We start from the raw sequence: 26,149 nt of genomic DNA on the forward strand, positions 1-26,149 counted from the left end.
ATGCTCCTTAAATGTTGATAAACAGAATACAAAGTGAAATGAAAGAGAATACAAACATTTCCTGAATACTTTGGAAAAGGTTGGGATTCCATGGATCTGCCAATGTTCGATCATTTCCTTTGTGCCAACTGTCATGACATCAATGCTGGATAAGAATCTGCCACTGCCTAACGCAGATATGGCAGAAATCCATGCTTTTTTATAATGACTCCAAGAACATTAACACTAACCACTAACCAAAGTTATTAAAAATTATGGACTGTACAGGGATTTTGACTTCCGTGAGCTTTTGATTGTAGAAGCACAGAAGTGTAAGGGCTGCCATCAGAGCATTAAATAAAGATCACTGTCAACAGCAGTTGACACTAAGAAAAGGAACAAACATTTCAGGTATCAGACAATGCCAAAGATGGTAGGAAGGAAGTCTTCCGGTCTATACAATGCCTCTTCCATGCACACTACCTTACACAGGCCATATCGTTCCTACACAGACAAGGAATTCTTCAGCAGTGTCAGCTCAAGCTGATAGTTCTTTACTTGAGAAATAGTGCCCTTCTCACAGCTCACTGACAATGAGGTCAGATGACACGATCAGAAGGGGAGTCTGGGTGAGGCAATAAATCCAGTCTTATAAAAACTGTCAACTCTACAACACCTCAAGCTAAATCTGTCTGTAACTTTATGCATTTGCAATGTGTGTACACAGCTTAGGTAAGTCTTTCTCTTTTTGTTGGGATGCATCTTGATGCCTAAGGATTTTAGTGTATATTTTGTTGATTTTTAGCATTATATAGGTTGCTCACATATTAGGAGGTACTAGAAGTTACTAAAACATTTTGTCATACATTCTTAAGCTCTCTCAATGACACGCTGTTTTGAAGAAGCCACCTGTAAGATAGATTGGAGACAAAACACAAGAAGGAGGCCTAGAAGTCCTGAGCTCCTTCGAGGGGCAGTTCTGAAGACCTCTAGAGGTGAGGAACCAGGGGAAATGAGAATCATGGTTGGTCATAGATATCTCATATGTTAAATGCTGGAGAGGTTACAAAAACTGAAACATCTCTGGTCATGTGTGTGCACGTGTGGGCCTGTGCATGTGTATGCACAGACCTCAGGTGTGCACCTTGGAAGCTTTCAATAAAGGTACACCATCTATCTTTCTCCATTAAGATGGTTTCTGAGCGTCTGTTTTCACAGGAACTTAGGCAACAAGCAACACTACCATCGAGGAGGCTGGTTTGGGTAGAGATGCATGGGAGAATGTCAGATGAAAAATTTGAAAACTTTTGAAAAGATTTCCACTGTTGATGCATATTTGCTTGCAACATCCCAAATTACCTTTATGTCCTTATTCTACTCTGTGTCCTACTCTACTCACCTCTCATTAGCAGAACCTCAAATTCCAATTCTGGTTATATTCAGAAGCCTCATAAAAATGTTGGTCTGTTAATGCCAACAGGACACGGCTCTGAGTGCTTCTCACAGGTATGTGTAGCTGCCATGGTTTCAGCTGGGAGTGTCTTAATTTTCCTCCTAGAAGCTAGCACAGTGCTTTGTTTTGGATTGAGGATGAGGATACTGTTGATAAGACACTGATGTTTTAGTTGTTGCTAAGCAGTGTTTATATTAAGTCAAGGACTTTTCAGTTTCTCACACCAGCCCACTAGTGAGAGGGCTGGAGGGGCACCAGAACCTAGGAGGAGACACAGCTGGGACAGCTGACCCCAAATGATCCAAGGGATATTCCATACCATATGGCATCATGCTCAGTCTGTAAAGTGGGAGGAAAGCTGGCCAGGGGTAGCTGCTCAGGAACTGACTGGACATTGGTCAGAGGGTGGTAAGCATAACTTATTTTATGTATTCACATTCTTTATTATTATTATTATTATTTTCCCTTCCACTCCTGTTCTGTCAAATGGCTTTATTTCAACCTACAAATTTTACTTTTTTCCCCCAATTCTTTCCCCCATCCCACTGGGAAGCAAAGGAGTGAGCAGGTGGCTGGGTGGTGTTTAGCTACCTGACAGGTTAAACCACAACAGCAGTCCCATTCTTGACAACCTATTGCATTATTGCTACCACCAGGTCAACTTCACATTTCACTAGCTTATAAACAGAGCTGAAGGTAGGCAAGATAATCTTCTTGACACATTTTTGTGCAGTACTTAGTAAAACATGGCTTAAAAGAGGTGCCCCTGAAAGAGGCAGTAAATTCTAATATTGCACTTTTAAAGACTACTAGCAAAAAATGCAGTTCAATTACTAAGACAAACACCACTAATCAGTGCCATAACTTCACAGTTTGGAAACATCACAATGTCTGTTTTCTTAGCTGTAGTCAACTAGGAATCTTTTGAATATCAGGGACCAACATCCTGATCACAATTCACAGAGACAATCCAAGCCTTCATTGTCTTTTGGCTGGGCTGCAACAAAATACTGTGAAGCTGGGCACAAAGACTGGTTTTCCAAATTCACTACAACTCAAGCACTCCTCTCTGCTCAGCATTGAGCAAGGATGTCACATCAGTCCTCTCTCTGTGACGACTCTCCGTAGAACAGACACCAGTATAAGGAGGTTGTCCAAGATTAAGATGATCACCACAAATTTCCAGTGAAGAGTAATATATGATGATCCTAAACATCAAAAGTAACAGAATTGTCCACTATGAGTGCAAAGATATCTGTGTATATCAGACACATCCCCTAGATGGTAAAAAAAAAAAACAAGGAAGCCAAGAAATAACGTGATCCTTAATTAAGAAGCAGCACTAAGAAATACACGTAAACTGCAGAAGACAAACTGTTTCAAGCAAAAAATTATCCAACATCCTGAATACTGAAATCTGTAGTTTCAGGCTTGCTGCTGACCTAGGAAAAATGCTACTGGGTGTGCTGGGGGCATTTACTGTCAAAAAAGTACAAGATGTCTCAAAAAAAGAATACAGATTACATAAGTGAAGGAATATGTCTGTCATGAATCTTTGTACTCCTTAGGAAAACACAAAGTTGTCTATTTTGTTACCTCTGGTTTTCTAGAAAGTATCACAACACCAAAAACCATGTGAGAGAAGACATAATATTGATGCAAGGACTGACCTGAAATCTCTCAGCAGATCCTTTCAATCCTTTTTATTTACAAATTCCAAAACACACAGATCAAACTTGTTTTAGCAGTTCATGAACCAACAACAATTTAAAAGTTACCATTGCTGTTTACACCAGAATTTAAAAAAAAATGGACTTCAGATCCACTATGTTTGTTACAGCTAATTCAATTTTTTAATCCAGCTTGTACAGCAGCTTTTTGTCTTCTCTCTAATCAGAAAGAGACACCATGACCACTTGAAACTACTGAGCTAAAAAAATCCCTCCATATATATGCCTTTTGGTACAAAACACAATTTTAAAGATTAAATGAGATAGTCTCACAGCTCTCAGAGAAGGATTTCTGTGCACTGAAAGTGGCAATGCCAGGAAAGTTCCTCACTGAATATGTCCTGAAGAGCTGAAGAAGCAAATGTGGAGGTCAAGATCTAGTGATGTACAGGAGCAGACATGCAGAGAGGAAAGAGGCCATGACCAACCTTAAGAGTAAGAAAAACAGTGGTGTCGATATGGTGGAAAGGTGGAAGTCAACAGAGGCTTCCAATAGCAAGAAAAATAGAGAAAAAAGCCAAGAAAGTGACCTCTATAAAAATGCTCGAAAAGAAGGAGAATGTCAACGGGTGAAATTCACTCCTTCACAGTACACAAAGGTCTAGACAAATGCTTAATTCATGATCCAGCTAAATATTATAAAGACAAACAAGCAGTAAATTGTCTCATCTCTAAAAAAGGGGCAGATTTCAGTATAACCTGTTCAGATATAAGTGGTACAAGTGAGAATCAAGCACAAACGTGTAAAGTACGAGCTGAAAATGCATAAAGTGCTGTTTTCTAGTACTATTATTTGGAACTGTATTATACACAAAAAACATGGAGAGAAATTATATTATCAACTTGACAGCTTCCCTTTAATTTCCCAGGTTGTTACTTCAGGGATTTTATTTTACTATTTGCTAAAACCTGCAGGTATCTGTTCCAGTTTATAAAAAAACTAAACAAAAGAAGATGGATGTTTTCTCTTTCATATATATTTATCCTACTGAATTAAGATACATGGATCTGTCCAAGAAATCACTCCCAGTGTGACCTTTATATGATCCAGAAGTCTTGGGGTCTTCTTTATTCTTGGTAACTGTTTAAGAAGCATTTTAATAAAGAAATATTCGTAGACTGCAGAAATATATAATTGACTCTTAAACAACTCTATGGAGACCTGTGTCCTTTGCACATGGAGGGCAATGAATTATTTTGCTTAGTTGCTCAGATCAGTGAAGAATTAGAGTTAATAAATGTGTAAGTGAGACAAATTGCTCTGAAATATTTTTAGAGTGAATCTCAACTAGAGTACATTTATCCCTGAATATCAATTTTACAGAACCCTTACAGCTTTATAAGGCAAAGAAGCATATTTTTTAAGAGTTGATGTGTTTGTTTTTGCAGGTGGTTAAAATATAAATTCTCATAATCTTATTAGAAACAATGAATTATACCACATACACTTCAGAGGAATGGCTAGCTTTGGAAGAAGCCTATTGGGACATTCTGATATTTTTATATTAGTAATTTTTTCAAACTAATCTGATATTCCCTTGTTAGAACACATCATGGTTTAGGGAAATTATTTTAGAAAAAAAAACATTAACATTGCAAGAGCTTTTTGCCAAGTGATATTTTCAAACTAGATCTATCATTTTTGACCTTGGTATACAGAAGTGAAATTTACACAATAGTCTGACCTCAAAGCTTATCATAATAGAGTCTCAATGCTTAATTAAAAGTTTGGCTAATTCTGTATGCTGGTTAATACTCAGACACATTTTCATTGGGGAAAATTATTGTTTCTGGTCCTTCACAGCTGTTCTGGCCTGCTCCCAATCCTTTGCAGATGAAACAACAAATCAAGATCAGAAAACTGCCTAGAATTTGTTTGATAGGCACATATATAAATGTGAAAAAAAAGTAAAACCAAATAAACCTGTTGGGGAGGATGTGACCCTTTCATTATTGCTGATCCGGTTTAGTTTGTTTAATACCAAGATCCCAGACTCATCCCACAAATGTAAGTAGAAAACAATTATTAAGCTAAATAAACTATTGTCAAACTAAAGCAAATTTCCATGTCAGAAAGGATGGATCCTCTAAACTCATGCAAGGCACACCAATATGATGGTTGTGTTAAAATAAAATCATAGAATCATGGAATATCCTGAGTTGGAAGGGACCCACAAGGATCATCAAGTCCCACTTCTGGCCCTGCACAGGACAGACCTAAGAGTCACGCCACGTGCCTGAGAGGATCATCCAAATGCTTCTTGAAGCTTCTAGATGCATGTATCCTCTGTCAGGCTTGGTGCTGTGACCACTTCCCTGGGGAGCCTGTTCCGGTGCCCAAAGACCCTCTGTGTGAAGAACCTTTTTCTAATATTCAACCCAAAACTCCCCTGACACAACTTCAGGCTGTTCCCTCAGATCCTGTCACTGGTCCCCACAGAGATCAGTGCCTGCCTCTCCTCTTCCCCTCACAAGGAACTTGTAACTGCAATGAAGTCTCTCCTCAGTCTCCTCTTCTCCAGGCTGAGCAGACCAAGTGCCCTCAGCTGCTCCTCATACAGCTTCCCCTCCAGGCCCTTCACCATCTTCGTTGCCCTCCTTTGGACACTTTCTAACAGCTTAATGTCTTTCTTATCTTGTGTTGCCCCAAACTGCACACAATATTGAAGGTGAGGCTATACCAGAGCAGAGAAGAGCGGGACAATCCCCTCCCTCACCCAGCTGGAGATGCTGTGCCTGATGCCCCCCAGGACACAGTTTGCCCTCCTGGCTGTCAGGGCACTGCTGACTCATATTCAACTTGCCATTGGCCAGGACTACCAGATCCCTTTACACAGCACTGCAGAAAAGTGAGCGGAAACAAAGGAAAAGGCTTTTTTTATGTGAGCATGAGTTAATCTATGCAAACACAGGTTGCTGGCAAAAGCAGAATGATGTCTAGTTCCAACACTTTTCCAGTGGGACAGAAATTGCCTGTTTAGGGAGTGGCATGGCATGGATTTTTTCCCTACTCTCAGCATCACAACTTCCTCAGAAAACTCTCCTGCAGGGATTTGGGATATGCAGGCCAGAATACTGCACTCTGGAACATTTCTGTCCCCAGGATGACATTGTTCTGCATAGACACAACTTAGTTTAAAATTGAAACATTGGCCTGACCACATTAAAACACACTCAGAAGCAACTTTAAAATGACATTTAACAGATGCGCTGGCACTCAAGTTATTGACAAGCTACAGAACAAATAACAAATTTATAAATAGAGACCCAGCATGGATACCCAGTATGGGCAAGACATTTAGCTGCAGGTAGTCATAAATAAGGGGTTTAATAACACAGTGACTTTGCAATTACCCATATCTAAACATTAGTCAACCAAGTTAAGAAAGCAAGTGTATAAAATAATATCTGCAAGTAAAGAAAACCTTATTAATGCATAAAAATATAAAATTGAAAGTTATTCTATATTAAAAAACAAACAAAAAAGAACATGGAATCAAGCTTCAGCACTGTTGTTCAACAATTATCTAGTTAGGGTTTTTACAGATCCTTGGGTGCAAAAGGATAATGACTAGTAAAACACATAACAAGATGTCATATATACTCTACCCCTCAAAAAGACCACTCCTGTCTTGAAGAAGAGCTTTGTGTCAAATAGAATTATACGGGAATTGGCTCTGGTACAAAATCAACCCACAGACACAAAACTGCATTTGATCAGATAAATGCATACCATAGAAGCTAAATCTAGTGAAGAAACAGATGCATAAAACTCAATGTTTTGAATACTTCTAATGAAACATTACGGTTGATCATACCTAATGACACTTGCATATTAAATATAATCACTTAAACAGAATCAGATTTTGCTCCTGGGAGTAAACCAAGCCCTACAAATTAAGCAGTACCAAGTTACAAACAAAGAAAACAAACAAAATTCTAGAGAAGAGACTGAATTTTTATAGGCACATATAGAAGGATTTTGCAGGCCCACGTTTTTCAGATGAGCTGTTAGTGTGAAATAGATTAATGGTTTGTTAATTGCTCCAGGCAGAAGATTTTTAAGTAAGGGGTTTATTACTGGAACTTTTAACAAGCCAGCACTTAAAGGACAGAGAAGCAATTAGAGTGTTTATAATAGCCAGCTACAAGGATAGCAGGCATTCCTGAAGCAAACAGAAATAGGATTCATTTAGAATGTTGCAATTTACTGTATTTGCAAAGCAAGCCTCTAAACATAAGAAATGCATGGAACAGGAATGAAATGAAGAACTGGAATCTTTGGGGACTGTGTCAAAGCAATGATCTCACACTGAGCCGAATGAAGATTGTGCTTGTGAGATCAAGGTGTGATGACCAAATTTGCACAGTGATTGCACATAATTGTCATTCAATATGCCAAAGGTATCTGCACCATATGCCCTATAAGTAAATGGCCTTTTCATGCTATGACACAGGAACAAACAGACCTTTGGTTACCAGATTTATATGTAAGTGCAATGGCAGAATGTTCTTTTCCTTCACCTCAATTTTCCCCCTGGATAAAGGTCAAAAAGCTTCTGACCAGAAATAAGCAGCACTGAAGACCAAATTAATGAAAATAGAGGTTAAAGCAAGGGTAAATTTATGTCTTTTAATGAGCATCTGGAGCTGAACACAAGCCTGCAGCTTCAAGCAGTATTACTATTATCATAGATAAAGAGCAATTCAATTTTTGTTTTACCAGAAGGATAACCCCATCTAGGTACTTTTATGTGCTTCATTATTGTATTTTCTGAACATCTCACAGTTTTAATTGTATTTATCTACATAATGCTTGAGCAAGAAACATCCTTTACCTAGTGACTGTTTAATGCAATGCAGAGTCCTGAGAGGGAAGCTTTTTTCCAGGCTAGTGGCCATTTGCTAAGCTGAGGAGCCAGGCTCAGACCTACATACCCACTCTCAGCCTCCAGGAACCCACTAATGCAGCTACACAAACAGCAGAGATGGAGAATATCTTTTCTCAGACTTTTTTGGCATGGGAAAGGAGAAAGCACTCTTCAAAGCAGTGGAAGATCTGAATTTAAACCACTTTCAGTTCAATCCTGTGAAAAGAAATCAGTCTTCTCTCTCCAACAGGGACAATTTAAGAGTCCTAATTTCAAGAAAATGCTTTCAAGCTGTGAATGATGGCCTTATAAACCTTGGTCCAAAGAAGTAACGAAGACCTTTGGCAGAGGCAAAATTACAAAGAAACCCTGTCTTCATGATTTCCAGCAGCAGATTGGGCACATCCCCAGTCAGCATGCTAGCTGCAGTGAATAACATGCTGAATGTTTATAAAATAAGGTAATGCTGAGTTTCCCAGCACTGAGCACTTTCTGTGATCTAGTCCAAACAAATTAAGATTAGACTTGCAAAACAGCTAGGGCACCTATTATACAGGCTTAATCTTTTCATACTCTTCCCTGAGCATCAGCTCCTGGCCCCCACTGGAAGACAGGCACCAGGCTACATGGGCAAGATAAGAGTTGCTTGGCTTAAGCCAATGCAGATGTTTTATTACTGCAACTTGAAATGACTCAGCTTAAAAATTGTTCTGATCCTCAGAAACTCTGGAGGCATATCTTTTAGAACCACCTCCACAGAGCAATGTTTTCAAGGTACGTACCTGGCATTTGTTCGTTCCCAAAATGAGCTTGTCTACACTGTATTGATGAGTCCAATGTCTAAGCACTGTCAGCATCCACCAACCACCTGTTCCTGGCAAACCTTCACAATGTGCTCAGTATGGTGATCTCCACACACATTTCCTCCCCTACATGTCACCAACCCTCCCACTGAACACAGTGTCCTGTATCCTCGAAATGCAATTTAAAAGAAATGCTGTGACAGTGCCTTGCATAGTGGGCATTTGAAGTGGGGTTCCTAACATTTTCTGTTAAATTCTTTCCCTTCCAGATTTGGATATAAGTGCTGGTGACAATGGGGAGGTGCAGAAGAGTGGAGACAAAACAAGGAGAAGAGGCTTGCATCTATGACTTTTCAACATTGATGTTTGTGTCCTTCCTGGGGATGGAGGATTCCACCCTTCAGTATGCTGAACAAGACAAAACATGCTAGACCTTAATACTCATCAGAGCAGTAATAATTATAAACTCTACATTATAGAGTCATGCAACAGCATTCTGTCCCAATTATTCCATATAAATGGACAACATCCCAACAAGAATAAGCTAAATAATATCCACCACTATAATTCATAGTGCACTCTTATGGGTGAGAAGAGAAGCATTACCAGCTCCACTCTGGTCTAGAAGGGTGTTGAACATGGATTTCCACATACTCAGAAAACATCCTAACCAAATAGCTTCTTCATAAGAAAAACTGTGTCAGCAGTGCCTTTACATATGTTACAGGGGACATCTAGCTATGATTTTATTTACAGAATTGTTTACAGGATCATGATTCTGAACCTTAATCAGGATAAGGTATCAACATCATAATGAGGCAGATTTTAAGGTAATGACATCGTCCCATTTTTTTTTAATTTATTAGTTGTTAGATTATAGGTGTATTTTGTGTTTGTGGACCTTAATTCTGAACAACAGTTTGTCTCCATGAAGTACAGCACAAGATAAGGTGCATAACTGATATCTTCACATGGTGAGATAACTCAGATACTGTAATACCCAGTTCCCTTTTGTGACTCAGTTCTTAATCCCTCTTCTCAAACCTCACATACAGTCCTTCAAGAAGTACACAGAACAATAAAGAATCCACACCTGCAGTTCCCCAATCTGAGTTAGTATTTTCATTAATAAATAAATTTTGCAGAGTAGTTTCCAGAATTTTTTTATATGCTTGGAGACATAGAAATAGACACACAGTGACTGTGCTGTCAACACTAATTGCCTTCCACAGTGCCGCAAGGATTTTTGTTTTGGAAACTAAAACATTTCACACCTCTAAGTATAGCTCCTTTGAGAAGAGTCTAAGACAACTAAATATTTTCTATCCCAAAAGATAAGATTTTTCATTAAACCCCAGCATTTGTTGTTATGAGGGCATGTAATGCATTGATCTCTGGGGTCCCCAACGTGAGTAGGATGTGGATCTGTTGGAGTGAGTCCAGAGGAGGCCATGAAGATGCTCAGAGAGTTGGAGCACCTTTCCTATTGAAGGCAGGCTAAGAGAGTTGGGGTTGTTCACCCTGGAGAAGAGAAGGCACCAGGGAGACCTCAGTGGGGACTTTCAGTGCTTAAAGAGGGCTACAAGAAAGTAGGAAGAGGGACTGTTTACAATGACGTGTAGAGACAGGACAGGGAGTGATGGCTTTAAATTGACAGAGGGCAGGTTTAGATTAGGTATTAGGAAGACGTTTCTCATGATCAGGATGGTGAGACCCTGGAACAGGTTGCCCAGAGAACTTTGGCTGCCCCATCCCTAGAAGTTCTCAAGGCCAAGCTGGAGGTGTCTTTGCTTGGAGAAGCAACTTGGTCTAGTGGAAGTTGCTCCTGGCCCTGGCAGAGGGGTTAGAATTAGATGACCGTTAAGGTCCCTTCCATTTTCAAAAAATTCTAAGATTCTGCATGATTCTGTGATATGTTTAAGTGTTTTTTTGGAGCAGGACTGAATAAACTGTGCTTCTTGTCTGCTGCTAATTGAACAAGATCTAATGGATTCTAATTGCACTTAGAGAAACTTCAGTTTTCATTAGGAAAAACTTTTTATCAGGGAGGAAAGATGTTTCCTGTAGAAACTGTTGACTCTGCACTATGGGAAGTTTTATAGAAAAGACTAGACAAACATATCATGAGCAGTTCAAATGCAGTTGATCTGCCCTAGGGCAAGAGAATAAACAGGGATAGTTTAGACCTTCTTCAGAGTTATACTCTAGAGTTCCTACATCATGAAGAACTCCATTGGACTTTTTCATTTAGTGCCTAATATGTCACATTCCCTGCTTCCTATATGAATGTATGAAATGAAAAAGAGCCTTTGCAAATAGAACCTAATAAACATTTCTAGTGAATACTGAACTTGGCCCAAAAACTTTCATTGATTCTGAAACTATCCACCAACTTAAGTTGATTTGGTCAAGTCATATTTACAGGATGGAAAACAACATAGATAAATTCACACAAAAAGCCCATTCATAGATATTCTTCTTTCTTCCTCTGCACTAACACCCACTCTCTTAAATTATTTTGGTCTATGATATTTACAGCTCTGCCAGAGACATTGCCACATATATTTAGTTTCTGTACAGGGTGAAATGCATTAATAATGTGATGGTAGGTAATACTGCATTTTGCAACTGCAAACAATGATGTCACTGTTTACTTGAATGACCAACAAAGCCATTAACAATGGAGCAAAAAGGAAGGATATGTTGTTTAAATGCATAGCCCATACCTAAACATTTATCAGTTTCATGTGGTTCAGGAGCTTCTTCAGTGTCAGAACCTAAATAGCACAGAATTTAGCTAGAAGCACACAAGTAGAAACAAAATGGAGAAAAAAAAGCCGTAATTATCACTAAAACCCATTTTGTTAATTCCATTGTTTGCACCCATAGGGTGCTATGTGAGGTCATTCATGCTAAAAACATGCATGCAACTGGTTCTGACATACATTATAAGCCCTTATATCCCACGGACTTTTCACTTGCTTTTGCAAAGGCCATTCAAAATTACTGTCTCTGAGTCTGGGAAATGTCTCTCTTCTCAGGCACTCCCTGAGACCAATGAGAGACTATTGAATGAGTCACAACCCTTTCATCTCTATAAGTGATGTAGATCCAGTTCCAGCATGCTCTGAATTTTAGCAGCAGTTGGCTACAAACCACTATGGTTATCATAGATGCAAGGTGGCAGATTTGTACTGTATTGCAAAAAAACCAACCTAACACCTTCTCTGTTATCTAAAAATCTACGCTTCCAGAAAAGCAAATACATCAATACAAAGGAAGGGTCACAGAGTGCCTTACCTGGACAGTAAAAAGTGCTTTCCTGTTTATCGACACTTAAAATTGGAAAATAAATACAGAAAAAGGACCAACTTATATGGAAAAATAACATACAGACAGCTGAGGAAGGTTTCAAGGGGAAGGCATGAAAGAGGGATGGTCTCTGGACTAATTGATTATCCTTGGGCTTTTACTGTAAAGGGCTGTGTCCAGCTCTGGCACATGAAGGACATTGACCAGTTAGAGCATGTGCAGAGGAGGTCACAAAGATCCTCAGATGGATGGAGCACTTCTCCTATGAAGAAAGGCTGGGAGAACTGTGATTGTTCAGCATAGAGAAGACAAGGCTTGGAGATGACCTAATTTCAGCTTTCCAGTACCTGAGGGAGCCTACAGGAAAGCTGGAGAGAGAGACTTTTGACAAGGACATATAGGGATAGGACAAGGGGGAATGGCTTTAAACTGAAAGAGGATAGGTTTAGATTAGATATAAGAGAAAAAATTCTTAATTGTGAGGGTGAAGAGACACTGGAACAGGTTGTCCAAAGAAGTTGTGGATACCCCAGTCCTGAAAGCATTCAAGGCCAGGTTGGAATGGGGCTCTGAACAACCTGGTCTAGAAGCAGGTGAACCAGTTCATGGCAAAGGCAGGGGAAACAGATGATCTTTAAGGTCCCTTCCAACATAAACCACTCATTGATTCATGATTCTGTGAAAGAGCAGAGACTTTTTCTTTCCAAATTTGGGACATATAATTGAGGATGGAAAAGGAAAGTACAAAACCATCATTTCCCATAAGGAATGGACCATGAATAAGAATTTATGTGATGTATTAGATTACCTGATTACTTTTTCATAAGCTAATTTCTCACAGAGACCAAAGGACTGTATTGGATTTGTACAGCAGCTGGTAGGTACATTCAGCATGTGCTAATCAGTTCTGACTCGGAAGTGCTGAATTGGATGTTGTGCTATCCAAAGGAAAAAACCAAAAGCCTATACTTCCAGTCTCCTTTGCCTGCAGTTGGCCCCTTAAAACATAAATGATTTCTAAAGGGACTAAATATTTTGCTCTCCCATTACATTGATGAAATTTATGGACAGACACCGCATCTGAAAATGAGGGTACCCTGGAGTCTGACTGCCAGCACTCTGGCTTGAAATAGTTATTCCATTTCTATGCTACATTTTTCTATTGTTTTCCTTTAAATCAGAACATCATTTTGGTAAAATGAGGAAAGCTTCAAGTTAGCTCTGTATATTCCATTATGCTTAGCACAGAATTTAGAGTTCAAATTTCCCTAGACAAGACCAGCAGCACACTTCTCAGACAGCAATGAGTTTAAGAAAAATGAGGTTGAGGGTCAAACACTTTGATGAGGCTGGAACAAAAAGAGAGTCTGTCCACTGTCTTTGTCAGATGCTTCAAGAGATAACAGGCTGGAATATACTTTCACCATTGTATAGCATACAGATTTGTGATCTTAAAAAAAAAGATAGATATTAGCTGGCTGTGCCTTCAAACTGTGACTAAAATGTTAAATCATTCATGGGATATATCCTACATTAATGTTAAGACTCATTTGTTCTGATTTCACTCGAAACCAGAACGCTTGTTCTCATTAATTCTGCAAGCTTCTTTTGCTAATTAATTTTTACAATAAATTTCTTCATTTCTTCAGAGAGTTTTGTTCTACCCACCTGCAATTCTGATTTATCTTTTTAAAGAATCATAACTAAAATGTCATGTAGAACTACAATTTCTTTCTGGATCTTACATTTTTTTAAAAGGAGGGAAGCTCTTAAAAATAGTCATGCCTATGGGAAGTTCTTTCGAACACTTTAAAACTTGAAATGCCTTTCTTACCATAAAAACAATGGAAATTTGTAAACATTTTCCTTATCTTTGATTTTGGTCTGGGGATTTGCAGTTTGCAGTCCATGCCCACTCTATTTCTGTCTCACTGTTTAAGAACAGAGCACTCCATTGCTTGGTTCTGTGGGGTTTGTTTTGTCTTTGAAGTACAAATGTGGGGGTAAGCAATTAGTTTAGATCACTAATTTAGTTCATAATAATCTGGAGGCAGGCAAAGGCAGATTAGAGCTAGGGATGACAGAGAAAGGTTTTGAATCTTTGTCTACAGGAGAAAAGCATATAACTTTCTTCTATATATCTGTTCCTCATAAAGAGACTATTTTGATTGATCTGTGGACTATGGAAAAGTTCAGCCCAATATCTGTCCCAGCAATAGAAAAGTCCTATTAACATGTTTACACAGGATATAATCACTGGAGTATTGATAATCTCAGTGCTTATGGACAAGTAGGGAAGATATATTCTCTTTTGGGAGTACTCTCAGACACCAAGAATCAGATAAAGTACACTAAGATGAGAAAAAAAAAAGGTTTTTACCTTTCCTTTGACAGAAAGCAATTGAAATGATGAAGAAGTTAATGTCAAAAGCAAGGTCAGAGGGATAACAGTATACATCCTTCACATCTTAATCTAATTCCTTAATTAACCAAACCTTTCAGTTTTATACACCATTGCATGGCTTTTCTCAGGTTTGAGACGTCTCAATATTTATACGTATATTAATTCTTAATCTCTTAAATTACCTCTTGTTTTTTCTGCAGATTTTCATGGTCTGTAGCAGTTGTTGTCTTCTCCCATTTCTCTGCAACTTGATTTGCTTCTTCTATTTTTTGTTCATAGCTTTTCTGGGAATTTAGCAGTGTCACTTCATAAAACTCTTGAATATCTGTTTGTAAAGAGGAACAAGTAAAAGACATTATTTGCCTTATTGGCTTTGAATCCCTGGTGTTTTCCTTCAGCCAATACAAGCTTATCCATTATTATCATAATGATAAACATGTACTACATTTTAATAAAGAGCACCAACATGCAAGGCTTTTTTTCTGAAATTTCAATGAGATTCTTTAGGCATTTTGACACTTTAAAGTGGTCTTTAGAAATAGCTTGAAGAACAACATTATAAGAAGAAATGCAAAGAATATGTTACATGCACACCTGAATAATACAGGCAGAACAGACTCTTATACAGGGAGAAGCAAGTCCCAGATTGTTTTAACCAGTAAATTAGAAATTTGCAGATATAAAATACCTTTAAAGAAACCTGTTGACACCCATCCAAGGAACCTAAATTACCCTCAGCCTCATCTGCAGGTGCATTTGGGAATTTTTTCAAGTGGAGAGCATAACTTGCAAGAAGACTCTGTGGATTCATCACTTCAACCTTTTGCCATTCAGAAGGAGCTGGTTAATGTTTGGTTTCAATCAAGAGTAAGCAAAAAGCCAGGTCCTAATATCATATTCAGATTTTTCTATCACAGTTATTTCCATGGGGCATGATCAGGTATACAAGATCTAGCAGTGAAAACAATTTTACTGAAATCTGTGCAAATAATGACCTAAAGAGAGAGAAAAACATGTGTTTCCCTTCCTTGGGCAAGAAGTTTTTAGTCAGATAGTCCACACAAAAGGTGACATATGGTGTAACAGAGGTAATTAAATTACCAAAGAAGAAATAAACTTCATGTTATTTTACTTAATAACAATGGGCAAACTTTCTCGTGGACAAGAAAGAAACAGACTGCATCTACCTGGATACACTTTGGAACCCTAAAGTAAAGACTTTTTAGGCAGTTGGTGATTGTCCTCACATTGAGTACCTGGCCAGGTCTCTAGAATCATTTCCCTCTCTTTAGTAACAATTGAACTTTTCTTCTAACTTCTTTTACAGCTTTCCAACTCATTAAGTACTCTATTTGTCATGTACAATTGGAAAAGAATCAGAGAATTAGTAAGGTTTGAAAAGACTTCAAAGATCATAAAGTCTAACCTTTGACAGAATACCACCACTCCCAATAAACTATATTGTGAAGTTCCACATCTACTCATTTTTTGAACACTTTTGGGGATGGTGACTCCACCACTTCCCAGGGCAGTCTGTTCCAATGCTTGAACACCATTTCAGTGAAAAAATTATCTTTGTATCCAACCTGAAACTCCCCTGGTAAAACTTGAGGCCATTTTCCCTTATCCTATTGCTAGTTGCCTGGGAGAAAAAGCCAATCATCTTGCCACACTAACTTCTATTTCACCCACAAATTTGAAGAATTTATATTTCATATTACAAAGAACATTTAAGTCCACCATTAAAACTAAAACCTACTTTAAAAACTAAAAGTTACAGGAAAGTTGCAATGAGAATGGAGGTTCCTCCATTCTTGATGTGGGGAATTTTTTACAGTCATTTTGAATGTTCGTAGTGCAATTGCAAATAGTTGTAATATATAGTTTGATGCCAGGTCAATTTGTATTGCAAATGCAAGTAAAACGTATCAGGTTAATATGTAATTATCTCTAGATAAATACTTTGCAGAAATAAGCTAGAAATTGCCCTCTGGCAGTGGCATTCAGCTGGCATCACTGTCGTTATAACAGTATTAATTGGGTTGACAGTAGTCAGTCAAGGAACAGCAGAATGGTGCTTTCACCCTATCTTTAAAGCCTGTCCTGCCCTAGTGTTTTCTTTTAAAATGATGTGTGAGTCACATTTGCATGTGTATGCACATGTGCAAAATAAGTATGAAACCCTCAGCCTCTTTGTAGAGGTCCTTATCTATTCTGCTGAGGCCATGGGTTGCTTTCACTGGAATAATGATCACTGGTGTGCAGAGAAGAGCATTTCAGTGTTCTTATGCGTTCACAGAAGAATGCACAGAGGATTCACTCAGCTGGTTGCTTTGTTATTCTATAAGCTAAAATTGCCATTTCTATGGAACAAGGGCAGCCAGAAACCTGCAGTCAATCAAGGTTAGCAGAAAATAGGATTTGTAATTTGCTCTGAGTAAAACCTGCTCTATCGAGTAATCTTCACTACGTGAGAGGTACAATCATAGAAGGAGGGGAAAATTGAACACTACTGAGGATAGAAAAAGGGGTGTAAAGAAGATTATGGGAACAAGAAGCTGTAGATTCAAGCTTAGAGCCAAGGTCATAAAAACTAATTATGAGCGCATGGTCATTGTTATGTAAAATGACCAAAATACAGTCTGTCTCCCAGTGGGGTTTTACAGGAAAATAATTCAACAAAAATATTAAAATCCTATCATAGAAAACATAGAAATAATAGAAAGACTTGAGTTGGAAGTGACTTAAAGATCATACAGTTCCAACTGCCCTGCCATAGGGAGGGACACCTTTCACTAGGCCAGGCTGGGCCAAGTCCCATCCAACCTGTCCTTGAACACTTCCAGAGATGGGGCATTTCTTACACAAATTAAATCTGTATCTACTATTTCTTGGCACTATATTCCCTCCCTTCCATGAAAACAAGTTCAGATTTCATTTAGAAATGGCAGTAGTACTACTCAAGAACTTTGTGAGCATAAAATACCTTTTCAGATAAACAGTCCAAGTCTCTATACTGCTCAAAACATTTTGTTCAGCAATTAATTCAAATTTCTTTCAAGTGTCAGTGAATCTCACTAGATTTCTAGTCCAAAAAAAATTGTTCATTTACTTCTTAAGAGATTATGAACTTTATTTAATAAATTCTGCTTGTTCTCCCAATAGCCTAGCCAAAAAATTTTGTCAGTTTTGCTATATAAATTGCAGACAAGAAATTAGATATATATTCTAATAAGAAGTAATTCTAAACATACCATGATTTATTTTATTTTGGATAACTCCATCACTGGGGAAGTGGGAAAGCAAATTTTCTGTACATCAGCATGGCAGAGAACATATCAGTATCATTGTGTACTTGCCCACAGACAAGTATATCACTCATGACTTCATTTGCTTTCTGAATAGGCAGGGTCTAATCTTTATAGATACATCAGGAAGCACTGTTCCTTACTAAAGCTGAATACACATCTTAGTCTAAAGTCTTTGGGGTTTTTACTATTGTTTAAAAAAAAAACATTTAGGCTTAAACTGGAGTTGTGCTCAATCTTACCTCACTTTTTTCAAAGAAAGTTTAAACAAAAATTATTTAGAAAAAGAGTAAGAACTGGATAAGACACAATGTCTTACACAAATAAGTGATCTTCCTTTCAGACAGCAGCTACATAAAAAGAAAAAAAAATGTGTGATCAGACAGAGCTCAACAGGCTGCCTAAACTTGCCATTTTCTGACTTTTGAGTGTTTGGTGCTGCAGCCCTGCAGCCGTTGTTTTGGTACAATTTCTGTTCCAATTTATATGCATCACAATATCCATTTGCTAGAGAAACATTTTAAAGCTCTGATAGCAAAGGTGTTAAATAATATGAAAAGACAAAAATGTCAAATAGCCTAAGCTACTGTCTGTCTTTTGTGATCATGGGTTTTTGCCAGCATTCTAATAAGGAAAAAATGAGATAAAGCAATACAATTCCTTATTCTGTAAGTAGTTGAGCAGCAGAAAGATAGAAGTAAATTGAGGGGAATTCAGACAAAGACAGATGATTAAAGGTCTGAGAGGACTAACTTTTGAGCAAAGATTAAAGGAAGAGAATAATAACAACATACACTTTCATATTTCCTTTCATTTCAAAGTAAAACAAGCATAGAGTGTTAGCTGAGAAAATTGCCCACAATCTCAAAGAGAAGTAAACCAGCAGGGTTGAACTGCAGAGGCCCACAGAGGAGCACACTTGGGCTGTCCAGCTCTTTGTGATCAATAACCCATTTACTGTGGCTTCAGAATCACCAGTGGGATCAGGAAAATATAATTCCATTTTTTAAAGTTCTCTTTGCATGGAAGGGTAGATGCAGCTGCACAAGAAAACCAGGAAAGATTCCCCAATGTGCTAGAAACAAGACAGGAGCCTCACACTCCTACAACCTTTCTCCTTTATTCGAGATACTCAGTAATGTGGTTAAAGTCAAAAGGGAAAGGTGACCAGGATTTGTTCCTATTTATGCATCTTAGTGCCCTCTCTACTATTGGACTGTCTTCAGCTGTGTAAATCAGCATAATCAGTGGTAGCCTCAAGGCTGGATGAAGTACATGAGATAGCTTTGGAATCTGTATTATTTCCACTTACACAGAGAAGCACCAACAGGTGCCAAATGCATTTCAGTACCTTCATGCCCATTCAGAAATGTAGCCATCAAGGCACATGCATCCCAGTGCACCAAGCAACTGGGATTACTCCAGCACATATCTTCAATACCAGCTGACCTGTAGTTGCACTTTGCATGTACCAAATTGATGCAAAGGGGAAGGGAGTGAAAATATCATTAGACTGGTTTTCCAAGGTAATCAAGTGAAAAATGCAGCGAGGTTCAACTTGAGCTTGTACAGGTTTACAATGCAGCTATACAGGTGATGGTGAAAGCACAGAATGGTTTGAGTTGGAAGGGACATTAAAGACCATGTAGTTCCAATCCCTCTGCCATAGGCAAGGACACCTTCCCACTACTCCAGGTTGCTCAAAGCCCCATCCAAACTGGCCTCGGATAGATTTGCAAGACATCAAACTCGGGATTCAGAAGACATAGAGCATAAAGGAAAACAGAGTAGGTGTGGAGATAAAAATCTCTTAAAGTTTCTTTGTGTTTAAAAAAGGAAGGAGAAGAAGTAACAAACAAGACAATGCGAGGCTTTCTGATACCATCTATATTTTATAGAACACAAACAATTAAGCTTAAAAGGATAATCTTGTACATCACTTAGCCTGAAATTGTAGTGCATGTGTCAGCAAATGCTGCTTCCCCAGGGACCTGACAGTACATGTGGCCACTTGTAACAGAGTAGCACAAAATATTCCATGCACAAAACCTTATCCAAATCCACTGCATTTGCAGACACCTTCCCACTACAGCATGTTTTGACCTCCAGGAAGACAGCTGACAGCTAATCCAAAAGCTGTTACCTTCATCTGTGCTTAGCAATGAGAGAGGATTTCCTTTTGACATACACCTTGCTACGACCCCCTCTTCTTTATGTCTCAAGATGATTCAGCAATGGCATCAATATTCTGGTATCTGAAACCATTATCTGTTGTGTCTGCAGATAGCTGCACAATTTTGCAATTAACTGTAATAGCATTAACAACATAGAATCCCATCACACAAGGATTGAGCTCTCTGTGCATCATATTTCTATAGAACCAAATAAGGATCTGGAACAAGTATTCTGCAGGATAAAAAGAAAGGTTGGGTTTTTTATCTCCTCCTTCTAGAGGTCCTTAGCCATAGAATTCATTTTTCCTATACCGTGCCAGTGCCCTGACTTGCTTTGCAGTATAACTCCCATCTGCTTTTCCAGGGCATTCACGGACAAGGTGGAATGGGGGTCTGTGGCAACACGCAAACACAAGCTGTTCCCTTTCTGGGTAATCTGGGACAGTCTTTTTGTCTATGTGTAGGATAGTGTCTGATATGTACCTTTTAATGTTCTGTAACTCAGCACAAACAACTACTGTCTGGCAGAACACTGCGAATCAAAATAAAGTCAGTTGTTGCAGGCTCTTGCTGTAAGTCCTTTTTTTAACTAAGGGAACATTTCGGTGTGTGTCTAAACAGCATCATTTATATCCTGGGGAGTAGATTATGCTGGGTCAGCTTCAGCCATCTGGTCTGAATTATTAGCTAGGAGTAAGGCGAATTGTGCAGGATGTTTTTCAAGAAGGAAAACCAATTCAGGCAGTAGAAGTAGCAGGGAAGAGATCAGAGATTGTACCATCCTGCCAGTAAAGGGCTTTAGTGGCCCTGCCAATGGAAGCAGTCCAAAGAGAGGTTAAATAATGTACTTCATCCAAGGCAATTATGTTGTGTGGGTTTTTTTCAAGAAAAATGTTTCCGTATTGAGTAAAATACCCATTATAAGAGACAGAAGATAAAAGCAAGAGAAGCAAAAAACCACCTTGAAATTGGGTAAGTTTTCAGCCAAAGCAGGACTATGGCACTGACCCATATGAATGAGAAATGGCAGAGCTCCAGCTATCAAGCTGGTACATAGCTTCATGGTCATGGGGAGCTCCAACCTGCCCCAATTAGCATCCCTCAGCGCAGCAGCAGTCAAAAACACCTTTCCTATTTCATCTATATCTCATCCCCAGGGCTCCACACATATTTGCCTTGGGTCTGCATTAATAAAGGTGGAGTGTGATTCAACAAAGGGAAAGCTCAAGGCTTATTTTTGCAGTTGGCAGAGGTAACACAAAGATATTTCAAGTCAAAATGAAATCTAAGAGTCCTGTTTGCAAAGTTTTCAGATATAAGCCTCTGGTATGTGAGAAACATAAGTGCCAACCCAACAGCAAGAATTGCTGCAGAAGGAGTGGACAAGTCCTCTATTCCATGCAGGCAGCGAAACAGTGGAGTGCAAGCCAAGGAACCAGTCTTCTCCCAATTTCCTACAGATGATAAATGCTCCGAAATCTATTAATAAAGCAGCATGCTCTGGTAGAATATGTACCAAAGTAGGCAGCAAGAAATACAGTTACTGTTATTAACCTGTCTTGATTCTTAAGCTTCAGCAAATCCCTTTTATTTGGCCTAGATAACTTTTGAGGTCTCCTTCAACCTGAATTATCCAATAGTCCTATGATCCTTTGTATGTCTAGGATGCAAGCTCTTTGAGGTAGGAACCATTACTAAGCTGGTACATACCTGAGCAAAATCACATCTTTTCATCAAAACAAGTTCTGAAACATTCTACATGTTGTAATGCATAATTAAATTATTAGTAGTTAATGTCAAATAGTTATCTAGCCACATGAAAAAGAAACATAGTTTGAGTACTTCTGGTTTGCTGTACAATAATAGCAACATGATTGTTTATGGTAATACACCCAAAATACAACCAGAGCTCTCAAAAAAAAAATCTCAGCTAGGAATATGTGCCTCAAAGGCAGCTGTCCAAACGGCAGGGAGAATAAAATATTCAACACCTATGGCTGTACACAGAGAAGAAAAAATAATCGCTGCAGCCCTTTTTATGTGAGCAAAATTTATGTTAAGTGAAAACTAGAAAGGAATCAGTCAGAGAGTAAAGTCAGTATTTAAGCCTGTTCAGAGATGATATTGAGTGTATTACCACAGTTTTGTCCACACATCCTAGCCACTTATTTATAAATAAGAATTGCAGTCTGGTTTGATGGTCAAAGAAAACATACCCCACCCCAATAAGTAAGACTGACAAACTAATAATAATGGATAATGAGAAAGCTGAGGTACCCAACAACTTTGTTTGCCTCAGTCTTCACTAGCACTGTCTCTTCTCACACCTCTCAAGTAGATGGCTTGCAAAATGGGGACTGGGGAAGCAAAGTCCCTCCTACTGTAAGAGAAGATTCAGGACCACCTGAAGAACTTAAACATACATAAGCCTATGGGACCTAACAAGATGTAACCCAGAGTCCTAAGGAAATTGGCTGATGTTGTTCTCAAGCCACTCTTCATCATATTTGAAAAGTCATGGCAACTAGGTGAAGGCCCAGGTGTTAGTGTCTCAACAGACATCAGCGATGAGTGGTGTCCCTCAGGGGTCTGTACTGGGACAAGTGCTATTCAATATCTTCATGGGTGACATAGACAGCAGGATCAAATGCACCCTCAGTAAGTCTGCAGACAACAACAAGCTGAGTGCTGTAGTTTACACTCCTGAAGAATGAGATGCTATCCAAAGGGATTTGTCAAGCTCAAAGAGTAAGCCAGCAGGAACCTTATGAGATTTAAGAAGACCAAGTACAAGGTGCTGAACCTGGGTTGGGGCACCTCTGGTACTGATATAGCCTGGGGAATGAACAGAACAAGAGCAGTCCTGCTGAGGAAGACTTGGGGGTGCTGGTGGATCAAAGGCTCGACATGACTCAGCAATGTATTCTTGCAGCCCACAAAGCAAATTGAATCCTGGGCTGCATCAAAAGCAATGTAACCAACCAGTTTGGGGAGGTGATTCTGCCCCTCTGTTCCACACTCATGAGACCCACCCAGGAGTGCTGCATCCAGCTCTGGGGTCCTTGGCACAGGAGAGACATGGACCTGTTAAAGCAAGTCCAGAGGAGGACCAGAAAAATGATAGATGATGAAGCACCTCTCCTGTGAAGACAGGCTGAGAGAGCTGGGGATGTTCCAGGGCTTGCAGATCAATGCAAAATCTACGAGAGTCACAGCAGGATCACAAGCAGACGCTGGCTGCTTTGTACCTCTGGACAACCAGGAATATAATTGAACCTATTCCAGGGTATTTTCTGATGGAAAATTGAAATCAGGAAATACTGATAATTTTACTAAATGTTTAAAACTAACAGCTAAGGAAGTACTAAGAGGTCAAGGCAAGGTTTCCTGTGATCAGAATAGATATTTCAGAAAATGATTGCTTCCTTTGAAAAATGATGGTTTCTATCAAGTTTCCTATAAGCTTAAATAGAAATCTTCAGCTTTTTTTAGCACTGTGTATTGCTTTGTATGTACTATAGAATCATAGAACCATTTACGTTGGAAAAAACCTTTAAGGTCATCAAGTCCAACTGCTAACCCAGAACTGCCAAGTCCACCACTAAACCATGTCCCCAAGCATCACATCTATAAATCTTTTAAGCACCTCCAGGAGTGGTGACTCAAGTTCTTCCCTGTGTAGCCCATTCCACTGTTTGAGAACAATAATAATACATGTTCAAGATGAGGCTTTATTCATTGCGTGGAGAGCTGGATTTAAAGCCAATACTGGAGAGATTTTCCCTTGTTTCTGTACAGCAGTTAACAGTTATTACTGTGTAATTCTGATCCCATCAGAGGATCTCACAGCCCCACTGTGAGTCACAGAAGTTATGTACAGACTTTCCTCTGAAAGGCTCCAATATGCACTTAAACAACTGAGTTCAATACCAGAAAACCATTCAGTTATATAATTTATTTATTGTGTGATTTTGTTTGTTGCTTGAGTGTTCAAGACACTATTTCTTTAAATAGGGATGATTAGGAAAAATTGACCAAAATTGACTGTAAAATGCCAAATCAAAACTGCAGGTATTTTTTCATCTCTGAGGCAAGAGTAATACAGGAAAAATCATATTACATATTTCTTCACTTTTTGTTTTTTAATCTTGGGAAGGACCCAGATGCAAGCCCATTTCCCAGTATGAAGGGAAATACTGTACACCAGACCAGAACAAGAAAAATATGTATGATTCCATAATTCTAAATCAAATTAGGTTTATATAGGCTTTTCCAATGCTGATGTACATAAAAAGGTAGGCAGCAGGTAGGGTAAATGGAAGATCTAGTGCTTGTAGAACATGTCTTGGGACCTGCAGACTTTGAGATAGCTGCACATATTCAGAAATCCTGCCAGGACTCACCCCTATCTGATATCTCCCACAAGCACTCAGTTGACTGACACTTTAAAACCCAGGGAGAAACTTCTATAAGACACACTTTCCCAAGGCCATGCAAGTGAATTTTTAGGAAAACCCAATGACAACCTAGAAGAAATTCATAGTAATTTCTTCCTGTCCTTTTTCTTCTTTTTCTTCACCTTAAAAAGAAGCATCTTCATGCACAACCCCTTTTGAACATCACTTCAAATAAAAAGCTAAGACAAAATATTAAAATTTAGTCTTTCTTGCCAGTTCTGTCACCTACCAAAGCATCTCTTTATCTTCTTTAAACTTTTCATTTTGAGGTCTCACCTGGAAACATTTTCCACTCTGCATCCCTCTTGCCCTTTCACTGCAAACATCTCACACTCTCCTTTTAGTGGAAGACTACACTTTTGTTCAGCCTAAGGCTCTTTAGCAGGGCATCACCTTCTGTACCAATCACCAACTTTATTCTGCTATGAAAGCACACAACCTTTAGTAACCTAAGACTCACTAAGTGACAACTCAGTCCTCATTTTTGGTGAGATGCTTTGTAAAGTCAAACATATGTGACTACAGGGCTTCAAACTCCATCTCCCACCTGCACTCCTGGTGCAGTTGGTTGCCTGCCCATAAACCAGGCTAAGAAAGGGCAATGAGGACATCTAAGGACCGTATCCATGCAGTGGGCAAGCACAGAGCATCACAAGAGCTGCAAGGGGTGGAGGTTGACTGAGTGAAGTTGCATGCCTGAAACTCAAGAGCATTGCCTTTTACTGTCCAACTGTACTTAATTCTTAAGATATCAAATATTTTAATGTTTCCACCTAAATAAAGCATATAAAGGATAGATGGAGAACAAATGAAGTTCCAAGTAACTTAAAGTCAACCTATCCTTTTGATATGTGCCTAAGCTTCAGGGAAAAAGAAAGCAAGAACACATGTAGAAAACTGGGTTAACTAAATTCCAAGTCTCAGCACTTCAGTTGTCTCTTTCTTCTCTTTCATTTTACTAGTGGGAAGTGTAATGTAAGTGGCAAAAACAGGGAAATGAGAACTTCAGACTGCAGATTCTATTTGCAGTTTTTCCACTGACTTGCTGTGTGACCTCAGGCAAATATATCTCTCTGCACTTCAGTTTAACCTTCTGTAAAATTGAGATACGAGTGCTTTGACTTACCCATAGGCTCACAGCAGGGTGTTACATCGCCTAATTAATTAATGTTTGTTAAACACTTATAATGAATGTTTCTATACAACTTTAAATTATTACAGGTTGTACTTTCCTAAACTCTGGCTTATGACCCTTGAACATATTTGCCACAATGTTTAGTGTAATCCTTAAGATTGCTACTCTGATATAATAAATTATAATGTAAATGAACCCTTTCACTGGAGTGACTGTGACTTTGGTTGTCTACATTTAACATTTACAGTCATTGCACTAATTGGTCTAACCTTGTATTGCAGGTTTCAATGAACATCACAAGACTTCATTGGTCATGCTTGAATTTGCTTTACTTTATGTTCCCATGGATTTAGTGACAGTTAAGAGATTTCATGTAAATTTATAGACATTTGCTGGTCTCCACTGGAAGAAGAAAATCTTGTATCCTTTACATAAGTTCTTAGTCACGGATCTCTTACTGTTCTCATTATCTCCATTTCATACAATGCATTCGTTTATGGACTCGGTACAAGTTCTTTTTAAC

The 26,149-nt window shown here is 38.8% G+C and overlaps 1 protein-coding gene across 7 annotated transcripts in view; it reads right to left on the reverse strand.

Annotated features, from left to right (window-relative positions):
* Positions 1-26,149, reverse strand: part of DLG2 (discs large MAGUK scaffold protein 2) — a 1,023,852-nt gene that overhangs the window by 888,216 nt on the left and 109,487 nt on the right. For all 7 annotated transcript variants that reach the window (XM_071556365.1, XM_071556356.1, XM_071556345.1 and 4 more), the window contains one exon: positions 14,735-14,877. In XM_071556365.1, coding sequence (XP_071412466.1) covers positions 14,735-14,877 — 143 coding nt within the window. The remainder of the gene's footprint in view (positions 1-14,734; positions 14,878-26,149) is intronic.

This window comes from Pithys albifrons, chromosome 1 (assembly GCF_047495875.1).
Source record: "Pithys albifrons albifrons isolate INPA30051 chromosome 1, PitAlb_v1, whole genome shotgun sequence".
NCBI lineage: Eukaryota > Metazoa > Chordata > Aves > Passeriformes > Thamnophilidae > Pithys > Pithys albifrons.